The sequence below is a fragment of the Lithobates pipiens genome, unplaced genomic scaffold, assembly GCF_037356315.1.
Source record: "Lithobates pipiens isolate NorthernLeopardFrog02 unplaced genomic scaffold, aLitPip1_a1.2 Scaffold_19, whole genome shotgun sequence".
NCBI lineage: Eukaryota > Metazoa > Chordata > Amphibia > Anura > Ranidae > Lithobates > Lithobates pipiens.
This window is the reverse complement of record NW_027507764.1, coordinates 198,723,715-198,745,192: the sequence shown is the minus strand read 5'-3', so window position 1 is coordinate 198,745,192 and position 21,478 is coordinate 198,723,715. Positions and strand designations below refer to the sequence as shown.

At 41.9% G+C, this 21,478-nt stretch overlaps 1 protein-coding gene across 1 annotated transcript in view; it reads left to right on the top strand.

The window, feature by feature from the left end:
• The first annotated feature begins 263 nt into the window (after positions 1 to 263).
• VOPP1 (VOPP1 WW domain binding protein) overlaps positions 264 to 21,478 on the top strand; it is a 146,532-nt gene continuing 125,317 nt past the window's right edge. The window contains exon 1 of the mRNA XM_077491608.1: positions 264 to 779. Within this exon, the coding sequence (XP_077347734.1) occupies positions 729 to 779 (51 nt within the window). The 5' untranslated portion in view covers positions 264 to 728. The remainder of the gene's footprint in view (positions 780 to 21,478) is intronic.

Sequence of the window (21,478 nt, the reverse complement as noted above, 5' to 3'; positions counted from 1 at the left end):
AAGCCAGGATCAGGATGACAGCCCTAAAAGCAAATCAGCAATGACACCCCCGCAATTTTTTGTTCCTCTATTGGATCAGACAGGGGACACAAAGAGATGCAATGTTCTGCAGCACTTATCTCCCCATGATTATGGCTGTCAGTGAATGTGAAAAATAAAAGCTGTGTATATTGGAGGATGTGTTTACTGGCTGCTACAAAAGAGAGAAGGAGGCTTGGCACTCCCATCCTCCTCCTCCATCTCATCATAATCCCCTCCTTACTTTGTGATCCTCCATCCATCCCTGTGTCTGAAATCTCATTTCTATAAGGACACAGGTTACTGCCTTCATCTTCTCCAGCTAGTCCCTTCCTTGCCCCCCTCCTCCTCCTCCTCCTCTCTCCCTGATCCCTGTGTCAGCCTATGCACATGATCTGCCTAAACAGTGACATAGGAAGAGCTGATACACCCACAGCCCTGTCATCTGCTGACGATCAGCTTAGAAACAGCCAAGGAGTCCCAGCATCGATCTGATTTTACTGATTGTCCTAATTATCTGACACCCAGCATGTGACTTCACAGATGGAACACAAGAAGAAGTCCAAGACTCAACAGTGATCATTGGGAACCCTGATCTCTGGGTTTTTTGTTTTTTTAGGATATTATTGGGGATCCAGTTGCTGCTTCTGGGGATACATGAAGAAGGACTGATCAATAGGTTAAAGGGGAAGTGCTTGCCACCCTGAGAAATGAAGAGTTTGCAGTGTGCTGGATTCTTCCTGCTGTCACTGCTGCTGGAGGTAAGTGGATGTCCCAGGTGACAGTAGCTGTCACTCACATACCATGCTGGGGGTCTCCTCTGAAGCCTGAGATGTTGGGGCTTCCCTGATGTATCCTATTCCTTTTCCCATTGTGTAGATTGCTAGAAATATGTCTGCCTTCCTTTGTTAGAGAGAATTCTATTTTCCGCTCTATAAATGGTGATCTGTTTGTGTTCCAGATTACTATTACATAAATGGGGATTTCTTGTCTTTGTGTCGTGATGATATCCAAAGAGGCGATCAGATGTTGTGAACTTGTCTTTCTATTCTTTTTTTTCCTATAATCAATACTTGTGTTTGTATTCAGATTGTATTTTTGATGTTCTTTACTTCCTCTGTGCGCTTAGATCAGAATACAGTCTTGTACAGTAGAAGCTCAAACTCTTTGCAGAATTAGTGTAAATGGTGGCTGTGATTATCCTTACAGCAGAGATCAGCCTTCCGCACCTTTGTGATCGAACGTAAGAAGCCCTTTAAAAATTCTGAAGAGTGAATATTTCATTACAGAAGGTGTTGCTGAGTGACAGTTGTGACCTAAAGGAAGTTTCCTGATGTTTACTTCTGACAGCTGTCACACAGCGCTTTGATCTCTCCTCCACCAACTGTAATGTTTACAGAATACATAGATAAAGTAGATCACAGCTGGAATTTACAGAATACAAAATGATAGGCCTTTAGTTACTGTATTTGCAGCATGCGTGCTTCTCAGACTACAGCAGGCGGATAGAGGTCCATTGTTCTCTTGCAGAGACTGTGTCAGATTTCAGTTTGTGGCTTTTCAAGTCATATATTTTTTTTCTTTTTTCCAGCAGACGGGTTTCCCCACAACTCGATTGCATTCAAATGATGCTGCTTCCTTTACTTTTCAAGGCTGCAGCCTTCATTAGATTGTAATGTATGCGACGCGGATTCCTGATTTGCTGTCTCCTTGAAAAGCGCGATCCTGTTTAGAAATATTGTTTCCATCATAATCAATACAATGCTGTAGTTGGACATTAATGAGGTCAAAAAGTGAAGGGAGCAATAGCAGCTGGGGATTTCTCATGCTGCAAAGCAAATTAACAAAAAAAAAAAAAGTCTACGCTTCCTACGTAGAATGGGGAACATTATTGGCGGGGTCATACATATGGAAATTGGGGATGGGTGTCCAATGGATGATAGGCTTTGTCGAAATGTTCCTCTAAACCAGGGATCTAAAATTGGCGGACCTCCAGCTGTTGCAAAACTACAAGTACCATCATGCCTCTGCCTTTGGGTGTCATGCTTGTGGCTGTCAGATTCTTGCTATGCCTCATGGGATTTGTAGTTCTGCAACAGCTGGAGGTCCGCTAATTGCATATCTCTGCTCTAAGCCCTTGTACACACAGTCGGACATTCAGACGGAAAATGTCCGATCGGACTGTGTTGTCGGATAATCCAACCGTGTGTGGGCTCCATCTGACTTTTTCCGTCGAAATGTCCGACCAACAAAGTTTTTGAGCTGGATATAAAATTTTCCGACAACATGATCCGATCGTTTCTAGAGAATTCCGATGGGACAAAGTGCCACTCATGCTCAGATCAAATTACGAGACCAAAGCTATTGGCTACTAGCCTGAACGTAGTCTCATCTTAATGAATGAACGTCATCACGTTCCGAACTATCGGATTTTCCGACAACTTTGTCCGACCGTGTGTATGCAACACCAGTTTCGGATGAAATCCGTCTGAAAAAATCAGACGGGTTTTGTGGTCGGAATGTCCGACCGTGTGTACAAGGGCTTATAGATGGCATTAAATTGGTCAGATATTGGAAAAAAAACTGAGGGGATAATAGATACTAATGAAACTGGAAGACGACGCTGTTGCCCAAAGCAACCTAGTAGTCATGCTCTAACTTACACCAAAATGATGAAAGTGATTGGTTGTCAGGGAGGAAAGAGCTTAATTTTTTTTCTCAGCTCCCGTCCTTAATAAATCAACTCTAATATGTCACCAGTGTAATCATTTATGTATTAGGAAATGAGATTGGAGCTCTGATTCCCAGCCAGAATATCAGAATATATTGGTGTGGCATAGTGCTAGTCTTTGCATCTCTCCAGAGTGACTGTGCTAGCTCAGACATGTCAAAAGTAAAGTGCTTAATTAATAATATGTAACATGCATGTATACTGGAATGACTTGCGAAATATGTTTGACTGAAGAAAAAGGCAAATTTCCCCATCACTTGATTTTTATTTTTTTTTACAATAATGAAATACCTCTACATACATTTCTGTATTTCCGGTGGAAAAGCTATTTAGATTTCTAGATCAGCTTTTCTCAACCAGGGTCCTGTGGAACCCTAGAGTTCCTCCAGAGGTTGCTCGGGGTTTCCTGTGCTAGGAGCAATTTCTGCTTCCCGAATAATTTCCCACTGATGCCAATCATATTTTTTGGCTGTCTGTGAGAGAAGAATTTTTCCCATCGACCATAAATATAAAGTAACATTAAGGCTGGGTTCACATTGATGCAGCCGCAGATCCCAGCAGGGGGTCCGGTGCGTCCCTGTACACGGATTTAGGTGCGAATCAGCTCCGAATTTTTGCCTTAATTTGCACTAGAAACTGAGCCAAAGACGCACAGGACTTTTTGACAATATAGACCTCGGCCGCCTCGAAACTGTGTGAACGGTCTCCTGGCATGCGAATTGGATGCAGGGATAACTCGCATTCAATTTGCATAAGTGTGAACCCAGCTTAAACACATTATACTTACCTGCTCTGTGCAATGCCATTGCACAGAGAAGCCCTGATCCTCCTCTTCTCAGGTCCCCCCTGGAGCTCTGGGCTCCTTCTTCATCCTATGGGGGCACTCGTGCAGGCTCGCTCTCCAGCTGCCTTGTCTTTGACACAGACAGGGTGGCTCAGCTTCACCCCTTGCTAACCTCAGCAATGCTGTCAATCAAATTCTGTGATATCAATCTGTGCAGTAAGACAGCCACGGCTCTCATGCTCAGTGCTGGATCGGGTTCAGGTAAGTATAGGAGGGGGGACACATTCAGCACAGAAGTTTTTTTTTTTACCTTAATGCATAGAATGCATTAAAGAGAATCTTAAGCCTGTAAACAAAAATGTAAAAGTCAGCAGCTACAAATAATGTAGCTGCTGACTTTTAAAAAACACACACTTAGTTGTCCCAAGATCCAGCAATGTCCTCACCCGACCCAGCTCTTTGCCGGTCTTCGGGTCCAGGCTCTGGCATCCTAACTGTATGCATCCGACTGTGACTCCTTGCGGCTTCACAGCCACCTGCCCATTGCACATGCGTGAGCTGCACTGTGCCCCGTGGTTGGTCCCGCATTCTCCTGGGAACTGTGACATGTTTCAGGAGGCTGCAAGGGGGGAAAGAGTGGGGTTAGACTTCTGGTCAGATTTCCGTGGCAGTTTGACCAGAAGTTGGAGTGGGTACCTGTCAAAATTACGAATCTGCTCCCTCCCTCAAAAAAAACCATCCCAAATATTGAAGGGGGGGAGCGGATCTTCCCCATTTCGGGTGAAGTTCCACTTTAAGGTAAAAAACCCTAATGCCCTGTACACACAGTCGGACTTTCTGACGTCAACATTTTTTCAGACGGATTTTGACCCAAACTTGTCTAGCATACACACGGTCGAACAAAGTTGTCAGAATATCCGATCGCTCTGAATGCGGTGACTTGGAACACGTACGACGGGACTAGAAATGGGCCCGGGACCCGTAGTTCCCATTGACCATCACAATGTTTTATTCTAAGCTTTGGATATATTAATTATTAGCAGTGGTTCCCTGAGACCGTTATTTCAATGGTTCCTCCATGCTAAAAGGGTTGGGAAAGGCTGCTGTAAACCATACATTTTTGGAAGCTGCAAGTGCTGCTAATATGCAAATTGTCTGATCTCTTGAAGCAGATCAGTGGAATAATTTGTTGCCTGCGTCTGCCTGTCTATAAGATCATTATGTATGAGTAGGAGCCATGCTGCGTTTGTGTCTGCTCCCTCTCCCGACGGCTATGGCATGCTGAGGTGGGAATGACCACACACAATTTGATTTCTTTTTTTTTTCAATTCTACCACATTGTCTATATTTGTTTGAGAAATGAGGACCCAACAAACAGTAAGCTGAGTTTACATGGGTATCAGGAGGAAGCATGTCATGAGCTTTAAGAATGCTTACCAAATGCCTGATCTTATTTTTGGTAGCACGCTCAACAGAATATGGTGTTCTAGCAGTGTTCTGCAAGTGTTTTCGGTTAACAAAGCATTCCAAAGTTCCCATTCTTTTGGAATGCTTTCCTACGATTTGAATGATAATGTATCATTTGATATGCTTTTGTGTTAGGTGGAGGACTTTTATTTCCCTGGGGATAGGTTTGTATGATGCGGTGCTTTGGTGAAAAATAGAAAAGTGGTGGTCATTCTTCAGCATGATCATCAGCTCCTCCAGTTCATAAGCACCTTCACGTGCACTAGAGTAGTGGTGACCAACCTTTTGGACCTCACGGATTGAATCACTAGTGGACCACTAACTTGAATTTTGCATGCCTCATATATACAACTGTGGCTCTCTGCACCCCCCCCCCCCCAACCGCATCACACTGCTGCCTTACACACTCTCTGCACCCCCCTCCCCTGCACTCTACAAGACACTGCTGCCACACAGACTCATCATTGGATCTCACCGCCTTATCCAGCCATGTGTCTGAGCTCCATGCTCCTTCCTGCAGTCTGTAATCAGCGCTGCCATTGCAAGGCTCTTCTTTCTTCACCTCCCACTCTCTGCACTACTCCTGGTGTCTCCCTCTGAGTTTACATGAGCCGGAACTACAGAGGAGGCACCGGGTATCAATGGGGGTGGACAGTATTGACTATCAGCCCACATTGAGAACAACACTGGAAACACCATTGGGCGGTATACATCTGCCACAATGTTGATTTGTGGCAGAACCCTTGGGGACCACCAACATTTTCTCAGGGACCATATATTTTCCAAAGCTACTGAGATTAATTTGCTAAACTCTGTGAAAGTCTTTGCAAATTCTGTATGAACTCCTTGTAAGCACTGGACAAATACTTGCTTACAAGGTTATGAAAGTAATTTTTTTTTAAACCCTTGTAAACGTGACCTTAGTGCTTGTAATATAAAGGAATTATGTTATGTGGTTAGTTTAGATATCAAACAGAGAATAATGGAAAATGTATAGAAACTCCATTGGGGCCCACATTTACCTACCTCTAAAAAAATATCTAGATTACTTTTTTGCTCATTATTTAGGGAAAATGACTGTATTTATTGGCATATAACACATACTTTTTCACCCTGAAAATCTGGTGCAAATAGTGTGTGCGTGTTATACAATTTGGACTGCCTAGGAGGGAACGGGGAGGGGGGCAGGACAAGAGCCGTCAGATTACATACAGCGAGAATCTGCTGTTTACCCAGCGGCGTCTGTAATAGGAAGTCCTGTCTCCTGGGCTGGCATTGGACCAGTTTTCTGTCTATCATAGAAGCCGGTCCAGGAGGCGGGACTTTGTATTAAAGGGCTGCATTCATGGCAATGGTGAGGTTGCAGATGGGCATTGATCAAGCTGCAATGATGTGCAGTTGTGCGGCTGCAGATAGGCATTGATCAAACTGCATTTATGGGCAATTGTGAGGCTGCAGATGAGCATTGATCAAGCTGCATTGATGGGCAATTATGGGGCCGCAGATGGCATTGATCAGGCTGCAGATGGGCAATGGTGAGGCTGCATTGATGGGCACCGACCCTTATTTTGCTTCAAAGTTCTTTATTTTAAATTTAATTTTTTTCCTGAAACCTCGCTCCTAAAATGAAGGTGCGTGTTATACTCATGTGTGTGTTATACACCGATAAATACTGTACATTTCAAATATTGAATGATTAATGCTCTATATTAGAATATTACAGCTTGCGAACAACATTTAGCCATGCTTGAAGTGGAAGAAAGCATTTACTCTACCAGCAATGGTAAATGCAGTTTGATTTCTAGCTCAGTCCTTCTAGATATACTGTATTTGGTGATCCTGCCTTGAAGGTCCTTTTCAGGTACTTCTTTGCATGCGGTCACCTAACTGTATTCTGCATTATTACCTTATCAAATGCGCTCCTGGTAAAGGCTACAAGCAGTCATGCCAACACACACTGCACAGGCAGGGTCCATTGTTGTTACTAAGTGGAACTTCACTCTCCCATTTAACACTGATTATTTTTATTCCTCATGCTGCTTACTAAATAGATGGGAAAGTATATCAAATTTACTTGTTTTAAACTTAAAAAAAAAAAAATCTTTCAGTTACTTCCTGGTTTCTTACCTAGGCAAATGTCATACATCCCAGGAGTCTTCAGAAGAGGAGGAGGAGGAGGAGGAGGGGTTTTCCCAGCTAAGCACACCCTCCTGCCTGCATGCTAGAGCTAAGGGCAGATGGATTCTAAGAAGTAAATTATATTTCAATCATTTGCCCTTACTCAAGATGGCCACAGCCAGAAATGATAAAGGGGTATTTTAGAAAGTGATTTCTCAACAAAGTAAAGCATTGAGATATGGATCAAACAAAGCACACACAAGAAGGTGCAAACGTCCTTGTGCAGTACCACCAAACAATTCATTGAATCCGCAAAGACAAATGGATACCCACTAATGTATAAAAACATTAGATCACATGGATACTTTAGCCATGAACGATGTACCCTATCAATGGACCATCTTAGCCCTTGTACACACGGTCGGACATTCCGACGGAAAATGTCCGATCGGACCGTGTTGTCGGATAATCCGACCGTGTGTGGGCTTCATCTGACTTTTTCCGTCGGAATGTCCGACCAACAAAGTTTGAGAGCTGAATATAAAAATTTTCCGACAACATGATCTGATCAGACTTTGTCCGATCGTTTGTAAAGAATTCCAATCAGACACAGTGCCACCCATGCTCATATCAAATTCCTAGACCAAAGCTATTGGCTACTAGCCTGAACGTAGTCCCGCCGTAACTAAATTACGCCATCACGTTACGAACGATCAGATTTTCCGTCAACTTTGTCTGACCGTGTGTATGCAACACCAGTTTCGTACAAAATCCGACAGATTTTGTTGTCGGAATGTCCGACTGTGTGTACAAGGGCTTACTCTTGTTAGTTTTCCATTCAGATGGTCCATTGACAGGGGAAAACCGCCCATGGCTGAAGTATCCATGCTTTTATACATTTGTGAGTATCCATTTGTCTTTGGGGATTCAATAAATTGTCTGGTGGTAATGCACAAGGTGTTTGTGCCCTTTTGTGTCTTTTGCAGTAGACTGTAGATTTCCCTATCTGTTGAGTACTATACCTGAGGAGGCATTGCGCAGTTACGCACCTAAGCATCTTTGGAAGTACATTGTATTGAGTGCTGGCGTATTTTTGAAGATTCAGCGGAGACATGAATGGATGGGGGGCATTCGCTTTCAATATTAAATATGAATTAAATAGTGTTTTTGGTTTGTGGTGTTCAGATGCAGTGAAGAACTGCATTATGGAAGCCATTTAAGAGTAATGATGTGTAGCTCAATGAATGGCTGAAACAGGCTGGAGGATATCAACAACATCCAGATGCAAAAAAAGATGAAAAAAGAGTGAAAGTTGTATTTTATGGAAAAACGTGTAATTGTTTGATACACAGTGCTTTAACAAATAAAATTAGTTAAGGAAAGTAGAAAATAAACAAGGGAACCATAAGGTTATTGTATTTTGCTATGGTATCTTGAGGTAATGATGATGTTTTAGGTGATCTAGTTCCTGGGCAGGCTGCTCCTACACTCCAGAAGATGTCCACAGTCTCCTTAGCTGGTAGTGTAATGTAACTAAAATGTAAATTGAAGCTCCACACTACTACTAAAAGGTCCAGATATGAATTTATTCCAATAAAGGTCAGTGGGACAATTGACTGTTCCCTTGACGTTTATTGGAATTAGGTCATATTTACACCTTTTAGCAGTGGTGTTAGACTTCAGTTTATATTTTTGTTAACAAACGAAGACCCCTTTCACACTGAGGCACTTTTCAGGCACTTTTGTGCTAAAAAAAAAATGGACTTCGCATTGAATAACTTCATACACCAACCTTAAGAAGACAGCTCAGTCACTAAAGGCGAGCTGTCTGCCGATTTTTCGTATCGTTAGTACGGTGCTTTCGACAGCCAATTTTGCTTTTTCGTCAGACAAAAGCTGGATGTGCAGACTATAAAATTTTGTCGAGTGTGAACTCAACGTCCAATTTTCGTTTCATTAGTACGGTTTTTGTACAAAAAAAACACCGTAAGAGCAAGACTACGCATTCTCAGAAACAAAAGAATACATACAAAACTATTCAACGCGTTACGTCACTTCTGACATTGGGTTCTGTCGTACGAAAATTTTCGTATTGTGAGTAACCTCTTCTTTCAACATGAGACTAGCATGCCACAAAAATCGAACGCTCGGTCATCTGAAAATCGAAGCATGTGTACCGGGCTTAAAGCTCAAGCTGAATAAATAATCAGACTTAAATTTTATTTACCACTACTGTCCCCTTTTACAACTTAACAAGAGGGACCCAACCATATAATAAGGACGCGACAGGGGAAGGGGAGGGGAGGTGGGAAGTTCTGCTGGATGATCCTCTTTAGGCAACTGGCCCCGGACCTATTACGCTGACCATTTATATAAAGCCCCCTAGGAATGCTAGAAAATTCCAGGGGGTCATCTGACCTCAACTGACCTATCAAAAAGAGGAACCCTAACTTCCAGAAAGTTCCAGGTCAGCTAACCTAGAAAAACCTATCACAGGCTCTCCCGCTGATCTGTACAGACACAAATGGGTGGCCTTAAAACGGGCTTTCGATCCTTTTCCTCCTATTTCAGCAAGCACCAGAAGGGACAGAAACAGGTGAGGCTCAAGTTCCACTTTAACAATTCCTCTAACTGAGCAGCCCATCAGTGCTTAAAGTGATTGTAAAGCTTGAATTTTTTTTTTAATTAACCCCTTGGAGCTGGTTTAGGATCCCGAGAGGCAGGGCGGGGTTTATGATCATGTGACCACCGTGATTGGCTGTCACTGCAATCATATGATCGGAATGCTCCTGATCGCTGCTGGCTTTCCATTAGCTGCTGGTAACTGTGCCAGGAGTGCGCAGGGCATGCTCTCAGGACAGCTGTATTTGCACTAATGCACACAAATAGGCATATTTTAGGTTAAAATAACAAACATGTCATACTTACCTGCTCTGTGTGATGGTTTTGCCCTGATCCTCCTCTCCTGAGGTCCCCCCGCCACTGACACACCTGGCTCTATCCCCCTGGCCTTAACCCGATAGAACACTTTTAAGATGAATTAGAGCAGAAACCGCAAGCCAGGCCTTCTCATCCAATATCAGTACCTGACCTCAAAAATGCGCTTCTGGAAGAATGGTCAAACATTCCCATAGACACACTCCTAAACCTTGTGGACAGCCTTCCCAGAAGAGTGGAAGCTGTTATAGCTGCAAAGGGTGGGCCAACACAATATTGAACCCAGCGGACTAAGACTGGGATGCCAATAAAGTTCATGTGTGTGTAAAGGCAGGCATCCCAATACTTTTGACAATATAGTGTATCAGCAGTATGTAGCCAGCAGCGCTGTCACCATTGAATAAACACTATTGATGTTCACATCCCCCCTTAATGAGTCATACACGCTGCTGTCCCATGAATGACTCCTACAGGGCGAGATGTAAAACTCAATAGTGTGTATTCAACAATGGCAGCGTCACTGTCTTCAATTTGTTGATGTCCACATGTCAGCCCTGGGCACTGCCAGCCAGTAATGTCAACAAGGTTGTACGCATGTACACATTGTAAAACCATTAAGCCTAGTACACACCACTAACTTGGCCGTATGGCCAGCTTCTGTCGTACTGGCAGCCATACACATGGGCCTAAATACCGACCGGCTTCTATTGAACCGGCCGATGCCGGCCAACATCGAGCCTGTGTGTTCTAGGCTGAACAGACATACAACTTTTTACGCAGGATCATTCTGGCAGCCCATCAATTTTTTTTAACTGTTTTTTATTTCAGTTTACTTTATTTCAGTTTTTATTTCAGTATCTCACAAAAGTTATTTTGAGGGGACAGCAAATTTACACTGTTATACAAGCTGTACACTCACTACTTTACATTGTAGCAAAGTGTAATTTCTTCAGTGTTGTCACATGAAAAGATATATTAAAATATTTATACAAATGTGAGAGATGTACTTACTTTTGTGAGATACTGTAACTATTTGTATCCGGTTATCAAAAGTAAATAGAAGAACCAACAGAGACGTGTATTATGAACTTGACGTTTCTTTGTTAGAACATCACTTGTAGAAAAACACATTACCCAGGTTGGTGTTTGGCAGCAGAGAATTAGGAAATCATCAAAAGGCAATGTAGCAGGTGAAATGTGCACCATCTTATGTGTTATATAGGATAATGCAGCATCTTATGTGTTATATAGGATAATGCACCATCTTATGTGTTATATAGTATAATGCAGCATCTTATGTGTTATATAGGATAATGCACCATCTGCAGTGGTTTACAAGAACAGAAAAAGTCAACTCAGACTTCCATGACCCATATAGAAGCACTCAACCACTCACGTGCTTTAGATTAGTCAAGGTACTTTTAGTGGGGTCATTTCACTAAGCTGTGTGAATTATTGTAATTCTTTATGTAATAATTTATCTCATGATAGCTTTCATTTCATATCTCATAGGTGTGTAATCATCACTGTTTGCATTAAAAAGTTATTTAACCATTGCAAACCTTTCTAAAAAAAAAAAAATCTTTATTTTTCTTATGCTTAGGTTATCCCAACCTCATATTGCTGCATTTTCTGCTCTGCTCAGTAGATCATAGAACCTCACAGCTATTACCAGTTAGGAACTAGCAAAATCTTAAAGTGATACTGAACACATTGTCCCTTTCTATTTTTGTATGTGGATGATGGCACTGTAATTATTTTAATAAGAAAAAAATATCTAAGTACCTTTTTCCTATTCGATATATATATATATAGCTGTCACATAACCCCGATCTTTCCTAGCCTGTCTGCAGGGAAACATAAGCAGGAGGAGTTTCTAGTCCTCTGCTGCTGGTCACAAGTTTAAAAAAAAAACAGCCTTTGGGATACAGAGTAAAAATAAATAATTTATTTCAATAAACTGTTTTAAATTATCATGCTAATTTACATTTGAAATCAAATCTTTGTCAATAAGATGGTGTGGGCGGATTTCTGCCAGTCATAGACTGTGTCACACCCCTCGAGCCTGTGGTTTAAAATAAGTGGAAGGTGAAGCCTCCATTAATCTACATATAATATCCCACCCCTCCCCCCCGTTGTGTTTAGCTGGTTAGTCGGCATGGAAAAGGAGGGAGGGAGTGAGCTGTCATTTACCACTGTGTACACTCCCACATGTGTGACTCTATAGTCACATGGGCTGCTCAGATGTAATGGGGGGAAATGCTCAGCATAGAAACTCACTGAAAACTGAGCATGTGCAGAGTTGCCACCACAGCTGCAAAATCCCTAGCAGAATTGGGGACATGGACAGAAGGTGGAGATAGAGAACAGCAGGATCAACCAGGTTTTTTGCAGAATACAGAAAATGAATCTCATAGTGACTGAGTGAGTATGAACAGCATGCAATACACTATTTCTTGATAGTTTTTTTTATGATGTGGGGTTAGTGACAATTTAATGAAAAATACCTGTGCAATCGTTTTTGTGAATTGACTTTACAGACTAACTAGTCAGCAATCTATAAAATAATATGCAGTAACTTCAATGGATCTGTGCGATAAATCTTATGCCCCGTGCACACAATCGGACATTCCGACATCAAAATCCATCAGATTTTTTCGACAGATTATTTGCTCAAACTTGTGTTACATACACATGGTCGGACAACGTTGACGGAAAATCCGATCGTTCTGAACGCGGTGACGTATAACACGTTCGACGGGACTATAAACGGGCCAGTAGCCAAAAGCTTTCATCTCATAATTTATTCTGAGCATGCGTGGCACTTTGTCCATCAGAATTGTCTACATACAATCGGAATTTAAACAATCGGATTTTGTTGTTGGAAAATTTTAGATCCTGCTCTCAAACTATGTGTGTCGGAAATTTTGACAGAAAAAGTCAGATGGAGCCCACACATGATCGGATTCTCCGACAACACAATCCGATCGCACATTTCCCGTCGGAAAGTCCGAACGTGTGTATAGGGCATAACTGAATTGTAAAAATCATGTTGGAAAGTAGAAATCAGAAAAAAATACACAATAATTAAACTACTACATATATTATGCTTTCGTAATCCGGTCCCAAGTGTGTTCATATAAAGTCCACAAGGTTGTCAGTGCATCAAAGTGTATATAAAGTGAGAAAAAAAACGCGCTATCCACAAACAACAAATAAATAATAGCTGCCAGCACCGCAGACTGCAACAAACAAAATGGTGAAATAATAAAAAAGGTGCAGCGCTTAGATTATGACAATATCTATATAATCTTTTACCAGTGTAAATAATATAATCAACTTTAATAGTGAAAAAAACTCTGCATAAATTAACACTATTAATGATTCTATGTTTTAGACAACACTATATCCAAATATACAAAAAAAATTGATATACGTATATCCACCAAGGTGAACGTGTTAAGAGTCCATAAGTGAAACAATATGGTGACAAAGTGCAATATCTTGAGAAGTTATAGTGACTTCAGTGAATACTTTGCAGAAATCCACCACCACTTGAGAGGAATCTTACCAGATGTTATGGACCCAGTTAGGTATATACCTAGTGAGTCACACGAGTTTATTGATGTAAATCCACACGAAAAAGCGGCTGGCAAAACTTGTAACTTCTCCTGGGTACCAGAGTAGACAGAGAGATGACCCAAAAATAGATGAAATGACTATCCACCTTTTGGGGTGACTGAGGCCGCGTACACACGCGCGGACTGTTCGCCCAACCTTGTCCGCTGAACAGTGTTTGGGCGGACAGTCCGCTCGTGTGTGGGGCTTCAGCGGACAGTTTCAGCGGACAGTTGGCCGAACAAGGTCTTACGGAAATTCCGAAAAACTGTCCGCTGAAACAAGGTTTCAGCGGACTGTTCGCTCGTGTGTAGGCTTGTTCGGCCAACTAAGTCTCGCGCATGCTCAGAAAGGATTTCCATGTCGGAAGGTTGCATTGCAGTGTATAGGACGTCGTATTTTTCGTCCCGTCGTACGTGCCGTTCACGTCATCGCGCACGGTTTCAGCAAACTGTTCGTCCGTCGTGTGTGGCCATGTCCGTCCATGCTAAGTTTGAGCGGACTGTTCGCTCAAACTGTTGGACGGACAAAGTTGGGCCAACAGTCCGCGCGTGTGTACGCGGCCTGAGGACAGAGATTCTTCCATGTATATTATAGGCCAAAAAGAAGAAAATACAGCCTCATAGTGAAATACCGTGTAAAACTTTTATTAACATTAAAAGAGTAAATGGGTACTCACATATTACAGGCAAATACAAGCATGGAAATAAAATCTGGCAACGCAGTGGCATCAACGAGCCCTTTCCGACGCGTTTCTCCCAGATGATGCCTGTTTAGGACATTTTTCCCAAATAAAATTGACGTCCTTTTTTTCCCACAAATAGAGCTTTCTTTTGGTGGTATTTGATCGCCTCTGCGGTTTTTATTTTTTGCGTTATAAACAAAAAAAGAGCGTCAATTTTGAAAAAGACGCAATATTTTTTACTTTTTGCTAAAAATAGGGGATAGTTTTATGGCATTTTTATTTTTAATTTGTTTTATTAGTAATGGTGGTTATCTGTGATTTTTATTGGGACCACGACATTATGGCGGACAGATCGGACACTTTTGACACTATTTTGGGACCATTGTCATTTATACAGCGATCAGTGCTATAAAAATGCATTGATTACTGTGTAAATGACACTGGCAGTGAAGGGGTTAGCCACTAGGGGGCGGTGAAGGGGTTAAGTGTGTCCTAGGGAGTGATTCTAACTGGGGGGGGGAGGGGCTACACCTCACATGACAGAGATCACTGCTCCCAATGACAGAGAGCAGTGATCTCTTTCCTGTGTCTAGGCAGAACGGAGAAATGTTTACAAAAGCAGCTCCCCGTTCTACCTCTCTGTGACATGATCCCGGGCACCCAGTGGACATCGAGTCCGTGGGACCTGCGGTCACAGAGACCGCGGTGCGTGCACCCGCGGCACCGCTTCTTAAAAGGGACGTAGCTGTACGCCCTTTTGCCCACCCGCGCTATTCTGCCGACGTAAATCTATATATTTACGACACCTAAATCTATCTCTCTGCCCATCAGCTCACCCCATCAGACTCCTCACGCATCACTGATGGTGACTAAACACGTAGGGAGGAGGAGCAATGCACTGATGTCACTGCTATACACTCAGTCCCGGAAGTATGGGGCGTTTTTTCGAGATCGGCCGGCTCGATTGTTTTATGCTATTCGTACATCTATTTAAATGTAAGTGTTTTGTTATTTGCAATAAATGCTAAGGTTTTACAAAGTTGCGAGCTTTATTGTTTATGTTAATGCCAACGGTGTTGGTGTCTGCTGCATTTGGCTTGAACATTGGAGGTGACCATTTTCGTGGAGATTGTTGGAGTCCTGCTCATGCCAGCACATCCTTCCAAGACCCCTGGCTGGGGTGACAAGCCACCTGCATATTGTGATCCCCTATAATAAGGAACCACTATTATCCAGTAAGCAGCAGTGTTTGCTGTGGTAGAGGTGCTTCTCACTTTTGGCACACGTTTGTGGGACTTTCCTACTTTTTCATCACCTTAGAACAGACTTTCTCAACCTTTTCAACACAGAGGAACCCTTGAAATAGTTCTCGAGGAATTTCTTCTAAAAATTAGAAATCTACAACTCATGATACATTAGTGTGATGGTCAGTGGGAAGAATGCTCCTTACTCTTGTGGTCATTGGGAAGAATTACCTCCTTACAGATAGTTAAAAAGATCAATGGTGTGAGTGGGAACTTATCTGAGAGGCAGAAATTGCCCAATGCTGAAGGAACCCCTAGCAACCTCTGGAGGAACCCTAGGGCTCCACGGAACCCTGGTTGAGAATCACTTACACACCCCCCTGTTTTGGACTTCTATGGACTCTGTGTATAAATATTATTATTATTCAATCACCTATCCATTTATTTTGGTTTGAGTCATCACTTTTTTATTTCCATTTAAGGCACTTAAATGTTTATTTGATTTATTTCTATGGTATTGCTAAGTATGAATTTTTATTAATATTCACTGTATATGAACTTAAGTTTTTTTTGAATAATTGGCACTTATATATTTTTGTGCACATTATTTTGGTTTTAATATCACCATACACATGAATTCACATTATTTATTTTGATATCAATGAAGCATATTTATTATTTGCACTATTAGTGGTTAATTTGTGCACCACATTTGCTTTTCCAAGCCTTACTTGTTGCCACATACCGGTACTTTCATATTGATTATTGTACATTGGTCAATCTTCAGCGCAGCCCTTCGTTTTTGTTTACTGATTTACTAATGGACAAATCAGCCTGAATGTCAAACCACTTCCTCAAACTAAATATATCTAAACCTGAGCTCTTAATATTTACTCCCCCACGTGCCCCTTCCCCTGACTTCTCTGTCAAGATCAATGGCACATCTATCAGCCCGCCCCCACATGCCAGGGTGCTAGGGGTAACTTTAGACTCTGAACTGTCCTTTCAGGCCCACATCCAATCCCTGTCCAAATCATGCCGCCTTAGCCTCCACAACATTTCCAGAATATGCCTCTTTTTAACTAATGATACCACTATGCTTTAAATTCACTCCCTGGTTATCTCTCGCCTCGACTACTGCAGCTCCCTCCCCATTGGATTACCTTTACATAGACTATCCCCCAAAAACATCTACATGAGAATGTTGAATGTGCCGAGCTCAGCACTGAAAAACACACTCAAACCAACCTTGCTGCCCCTGCAAATGTAAACATTATTACATCACTAAGCCCTGCCCAACTTTTTTCATCACCTCTGGACTTCCTCAGGAGCAGAGCGCTTTCTCACATATGCTAGCTCAGCATGGAAAACACTCAAACCAAGCTTGCTACCTCTACAAATGTAAACGAAATTACATCACTAAGCCCTGCCCAGCATTTCTCATCTCTGCTGGAATTCCTCAGGAGCAGAGCACTTCCTCACACATTCCAGATCAGCACTGGAAAACACTCAAACCAAGCTTGCTGCCTCTGCAAATGTAAACTAAATGACATCACTAAGCCTTGCCCAACATTTTTCATTGCTTCTGGACTTCCTAAAGAGCAGAGCACTTTCTCACATATGCTAGCTCAGCACTGGAAAACACATTCAAACTAAGCTTACTGCCTCTGCAAAATGTAAATGGAATGACATCACTAAGCCCTGCCCAACATTTCTCATCGTTGCTGGACTTCCTCAGTAGCAGAGCAGTTCCTCACATATGCTAGCTCAGCACTGGAAAACACACTCAAGCTAAGCTTGCTGCCTCTGCAAAATGTAAATGGAATGACATCACTAAGCCCTGCCCAATATTTCTCATCGTTGCTGGACTTCCTCAGGAGCAGAGCAGTTTCTCACATATGCTAGCTCAGCACTGGAAAACACACTCAAACTAAGCTTGCTGCCTCTGCAAAATGTAAATGGAATGACATCACTAAGACCTGCCCAACATTTCTCATCGTTGCTGGACTTCCTCAGGAGCAGAGCAGTTCCTCACATATGCTAGCTCAGCACTGGAAAACACACTCAAACCAAGCTTGCTGCCTCTGTAAGTGACATCATTGAGCCCTGCCCAACATTTTTCATCACCTCTGGACTTCTTCGGGAGCAGAGCACTTCCTCACAGGAGTTTTTGAAGGCAAAGGGTATATTTTTTAGCATACTGCTCAAGCACAATTAATATTTATTTTCCCCCGAAACACAAAGACATTTTTACTTTTTTAATTCAGTTCCACTTCATATGTTTCAGAGTCCTGCTGATATGTAGCCCCACTTCCTCCGTCCTACTGTGCACAAAATTGCATTGATACAACCGAAAAGTGTAGGTGTATATCTGCCATTTCTGCGCTGACATTGACAGTGTCCATATGCCAGAGTGTGATTACATGGATTAGTAAATGCTAGGGGGCATAATTATTTATTTATTATTTAGTTTTTCACTAGCTAGTTTTCTATAGGAAAAGAACCTGTTCTGTGGAAATTACAAAGGAGCTACTTTAACTGTAACTTAAATGATTAAAGAGGAAATGCAGTCTGCTCACATAATTTGTAATAAAAAGATTTTTGCCATTCTGAAGGTTCCCTCCAAACAGTTTACATATTATTTCATATAAACTGTGATTCTGTACTTGCCAAATATGCTGCGGAAATCTTCCTCCACTGAGTCTGGCTGCAGCCATTTTAAACGTGGGCGGCTGAAGCTGCTGCCTGTTCACTTCCTGGATTTACACAGGAGGGACACCTCCAGCTCTGCAGCCCTGAAGCTTTCATTGGCCCTCTTATGACTCATCCCCCCTCCCTTCCTGGCAAACTCTCACAAGAGTGAGAGAGAGAGAGCTGTGCATGATGTCATACACCTAGACTTTTTACCAGACAAGAAACAGGAAGTAGACTGTATAAGGTATTTGCTGGTAGAAAAAAATTATTTTACTATCCAAAGTTAAAACAACAAGGACACAAGATTTAATAGACGGAAAGTTGAAAAAATTACTGAAGGTCCATTTTAAAATCTTGTCATATTTTGGATGTATGTGTAATTGCTAAAGTGACTAAAAAAAAGGGGGGGGTGGCTATATACAATTTTGAACAAAGTGACTTTCAGCGTAAGTGACTTTGGCAGGAAAGGATATCAAATATGAAAGGCGCTATAAATCTCTGAAATTAAATTTAAGTGCATTTAAGCCAAGCAAATGTACATTGAAGAAACTACAAGTTAGCTATGACTCAGTGTTTTGCAATATCACAGATAAATTGGACGCTGTAATAAGTTTAAAATGTAATTGTCCAAATGCCTGTTTACAATACTGAAGTTGGATTTTAAAGGATTTATGGATTTTATAATTCTTGAAACAATAAAAAAAAGAAATGGTTGGCACTAAATTATTAAAATACAAAACTTTTTTATTAAGTAATAAACAATGTACTATGATATCACAAACAATAATAGAAAAATGAATATAGTAGAAAACACATCAAATTAAAACCACCATGGACTTTTTTTTTTTTAAATAACTGTTGCCAAGATTCGTAAAAAAGGTCACAGTGGTGGCATAACTTGATTTGTTTTTCATTATATTCGTTTTTCCTGTTATTGTTTGTGATATAGTACATTTTTTATTACTTAATAAAAATGTTTGTCGTTTTTTCTAGCTACACTATTGTTCAATGAGGTTCGGTATTAGTATATAATTCAGGTGTAAAAAAAATGGAAAAAGGCTGCTTTTCTATGTGTTTCTGGTCAATGTATTTTAAAATAACGAAAAAACAAAAAAAACAATAACAAAAAAACAAAAACAAAAGGACCCCCTCACACATATACATACTTAAACTTGAGCAGATAACACATTTTGGGTATCGCCATGCATGCCAGAATGAGAGAAATAATTGTGTGGACATTATTTCGGGTAACTCTGAACTGAGGAATATTTTTAGCGTCAGCTGTGGAAAGTATTGTAATTATTTTGCCATTTCACTGGCGCAGGCAATTTTAAGACCTAACAAATTTGGTATCTGTTTACTTGACTCAGTCTCGTAAGTTACGTTAAAAAAAAATTTTTTTTTAATAATATTGTGTTTGTTTGCACTAAAATTTATTAAGTGTATTTTTTACTGCAAATATAGGTTTGAAAAACAGTTGTGAATCGGAGTTGATTTACTAAAGGCAAATCCACTCTGCACTACAAGTGCACTTGGAAGTGCAGTCACTTTAGATCTGAGGGTAAGATCTGAAATCCGGGGAAACTCTGCTGATTTTATCATCCAATCATGTACAAGGAAAAATGCTGTTTATTATTTTCCTTGCATGTCCCCCACGGATCTACAGCGACTGCACTTCCACATGCACTTTAAATTTTAGGCATCAGGCCCCTGCCCCCCCCCCCCCCTTCTTTTACTTTCCTTAGCCCTCATTCGATCCAGTACTGTGCAAGTCTGCAGCTCTACTCTCCCCTCACTTCTGTGTCTCACTGTCTTTGCTGGGGATTACTCTATAAATGACACTGGCAGGGAAGGGGTTAACACACATAGATGAGTAGGCGCTTGCATCAAGCCTAGTATAAGCACACAAGTCTGACATGCATCATGGGGAGTGGGGATAATAGGGGTAATTACTAAGGCATGACAGGACTAATATAAAGTCTATAATAAAGTCCATGGGGAAGGGGTTAACACTAGGGGGCGATCAAGGGGTTAAGCATTTGCTATGGAAGTGTTTCTAACTGTGGGGTGAGTGGACTGACTGGGAGAAGAGAGAGATCACTGTTCCTAATCAATAGGAACAGACAATCCCTCTCTACTCCCCTGACAGAACGGGGATCTGTTTGTTTATATTGACAGATCCCTGTTCTGCCTCTCTGTGGATCATGGCCGCCAACCACACACATCAGCGCTGTGCCCGCTATATCTATTACACAAACTGACACACCCGATGCAGCGGCACGGTGATTAGTGCAATAGAGCCGACCTGCCGCCGTATATCAGCGGTGGCTAGTTGGCAAGTGGTTAAAGGAGAATTATTTAAAAAAAAAGGAATGGAGGAGGAATGAGGGGCAGAGAAACAGTTCCTCACAATCAGGGACAGTTGGGAGCAGTGGTGGCTGGTGCTCTATTTTTTGGGGGGGGGGGGGGCATCAAACAAACCCTATGCCAGATCTGCACATACCTCATCAAGTCGCATCTTCCCTGACTTCTCTTGGCTAATCTGGTCTTAAGATCCACCCCCTGTCCTGATTGGCCAGAAGGAGAAGCCAAAAGACAATAGTGAATATTGATTCGCTAATGCCACAAATTAGTGAGTTCGGGGCGCAGTGTTCTGCGGGTCGCGCCCCACCTTTTTTAATAAAATTAGAGAATCAGGCTCTAATCATGTGCTTCAAAAAAGCAAAAAACCCTTTTAGAAAACTATGAGTCTGAAGCCCCGCATGAAGATTGGGAGGCGGAGCATGGAGAGTGGGGGGGGGCCCTTTTGGACCAGCCGCCGATGGTTGGAAGCTATGTCAACAGATTACCAACAAAAGAGATTATTGTGGACTAATGCATGTCAGAAGTGTTTGGTTGAAATACTGAGCAGGTGGGGTATGCTAGTTGTATGCATTTAAAGCAACCCTGTCACTACAATCTCCTGTAAAAGATAAGGTTTATTGCTTATCTTTCCACTGGGTGGGGACCCCAATCTTTGCTCTGTTACAGAGCTACAGTGGCCGAAGAATCTTCAGTGTCCAACATTAGCAGAACCGTCAAATGCCTGGTTCCTGTTTGTGGTTCAATCTGCCCACCCCTACATCACTATAGTATGTAGTAGTGGTATAGGCGGCTGTGGACTGAACCACAGCTCTCAGTAG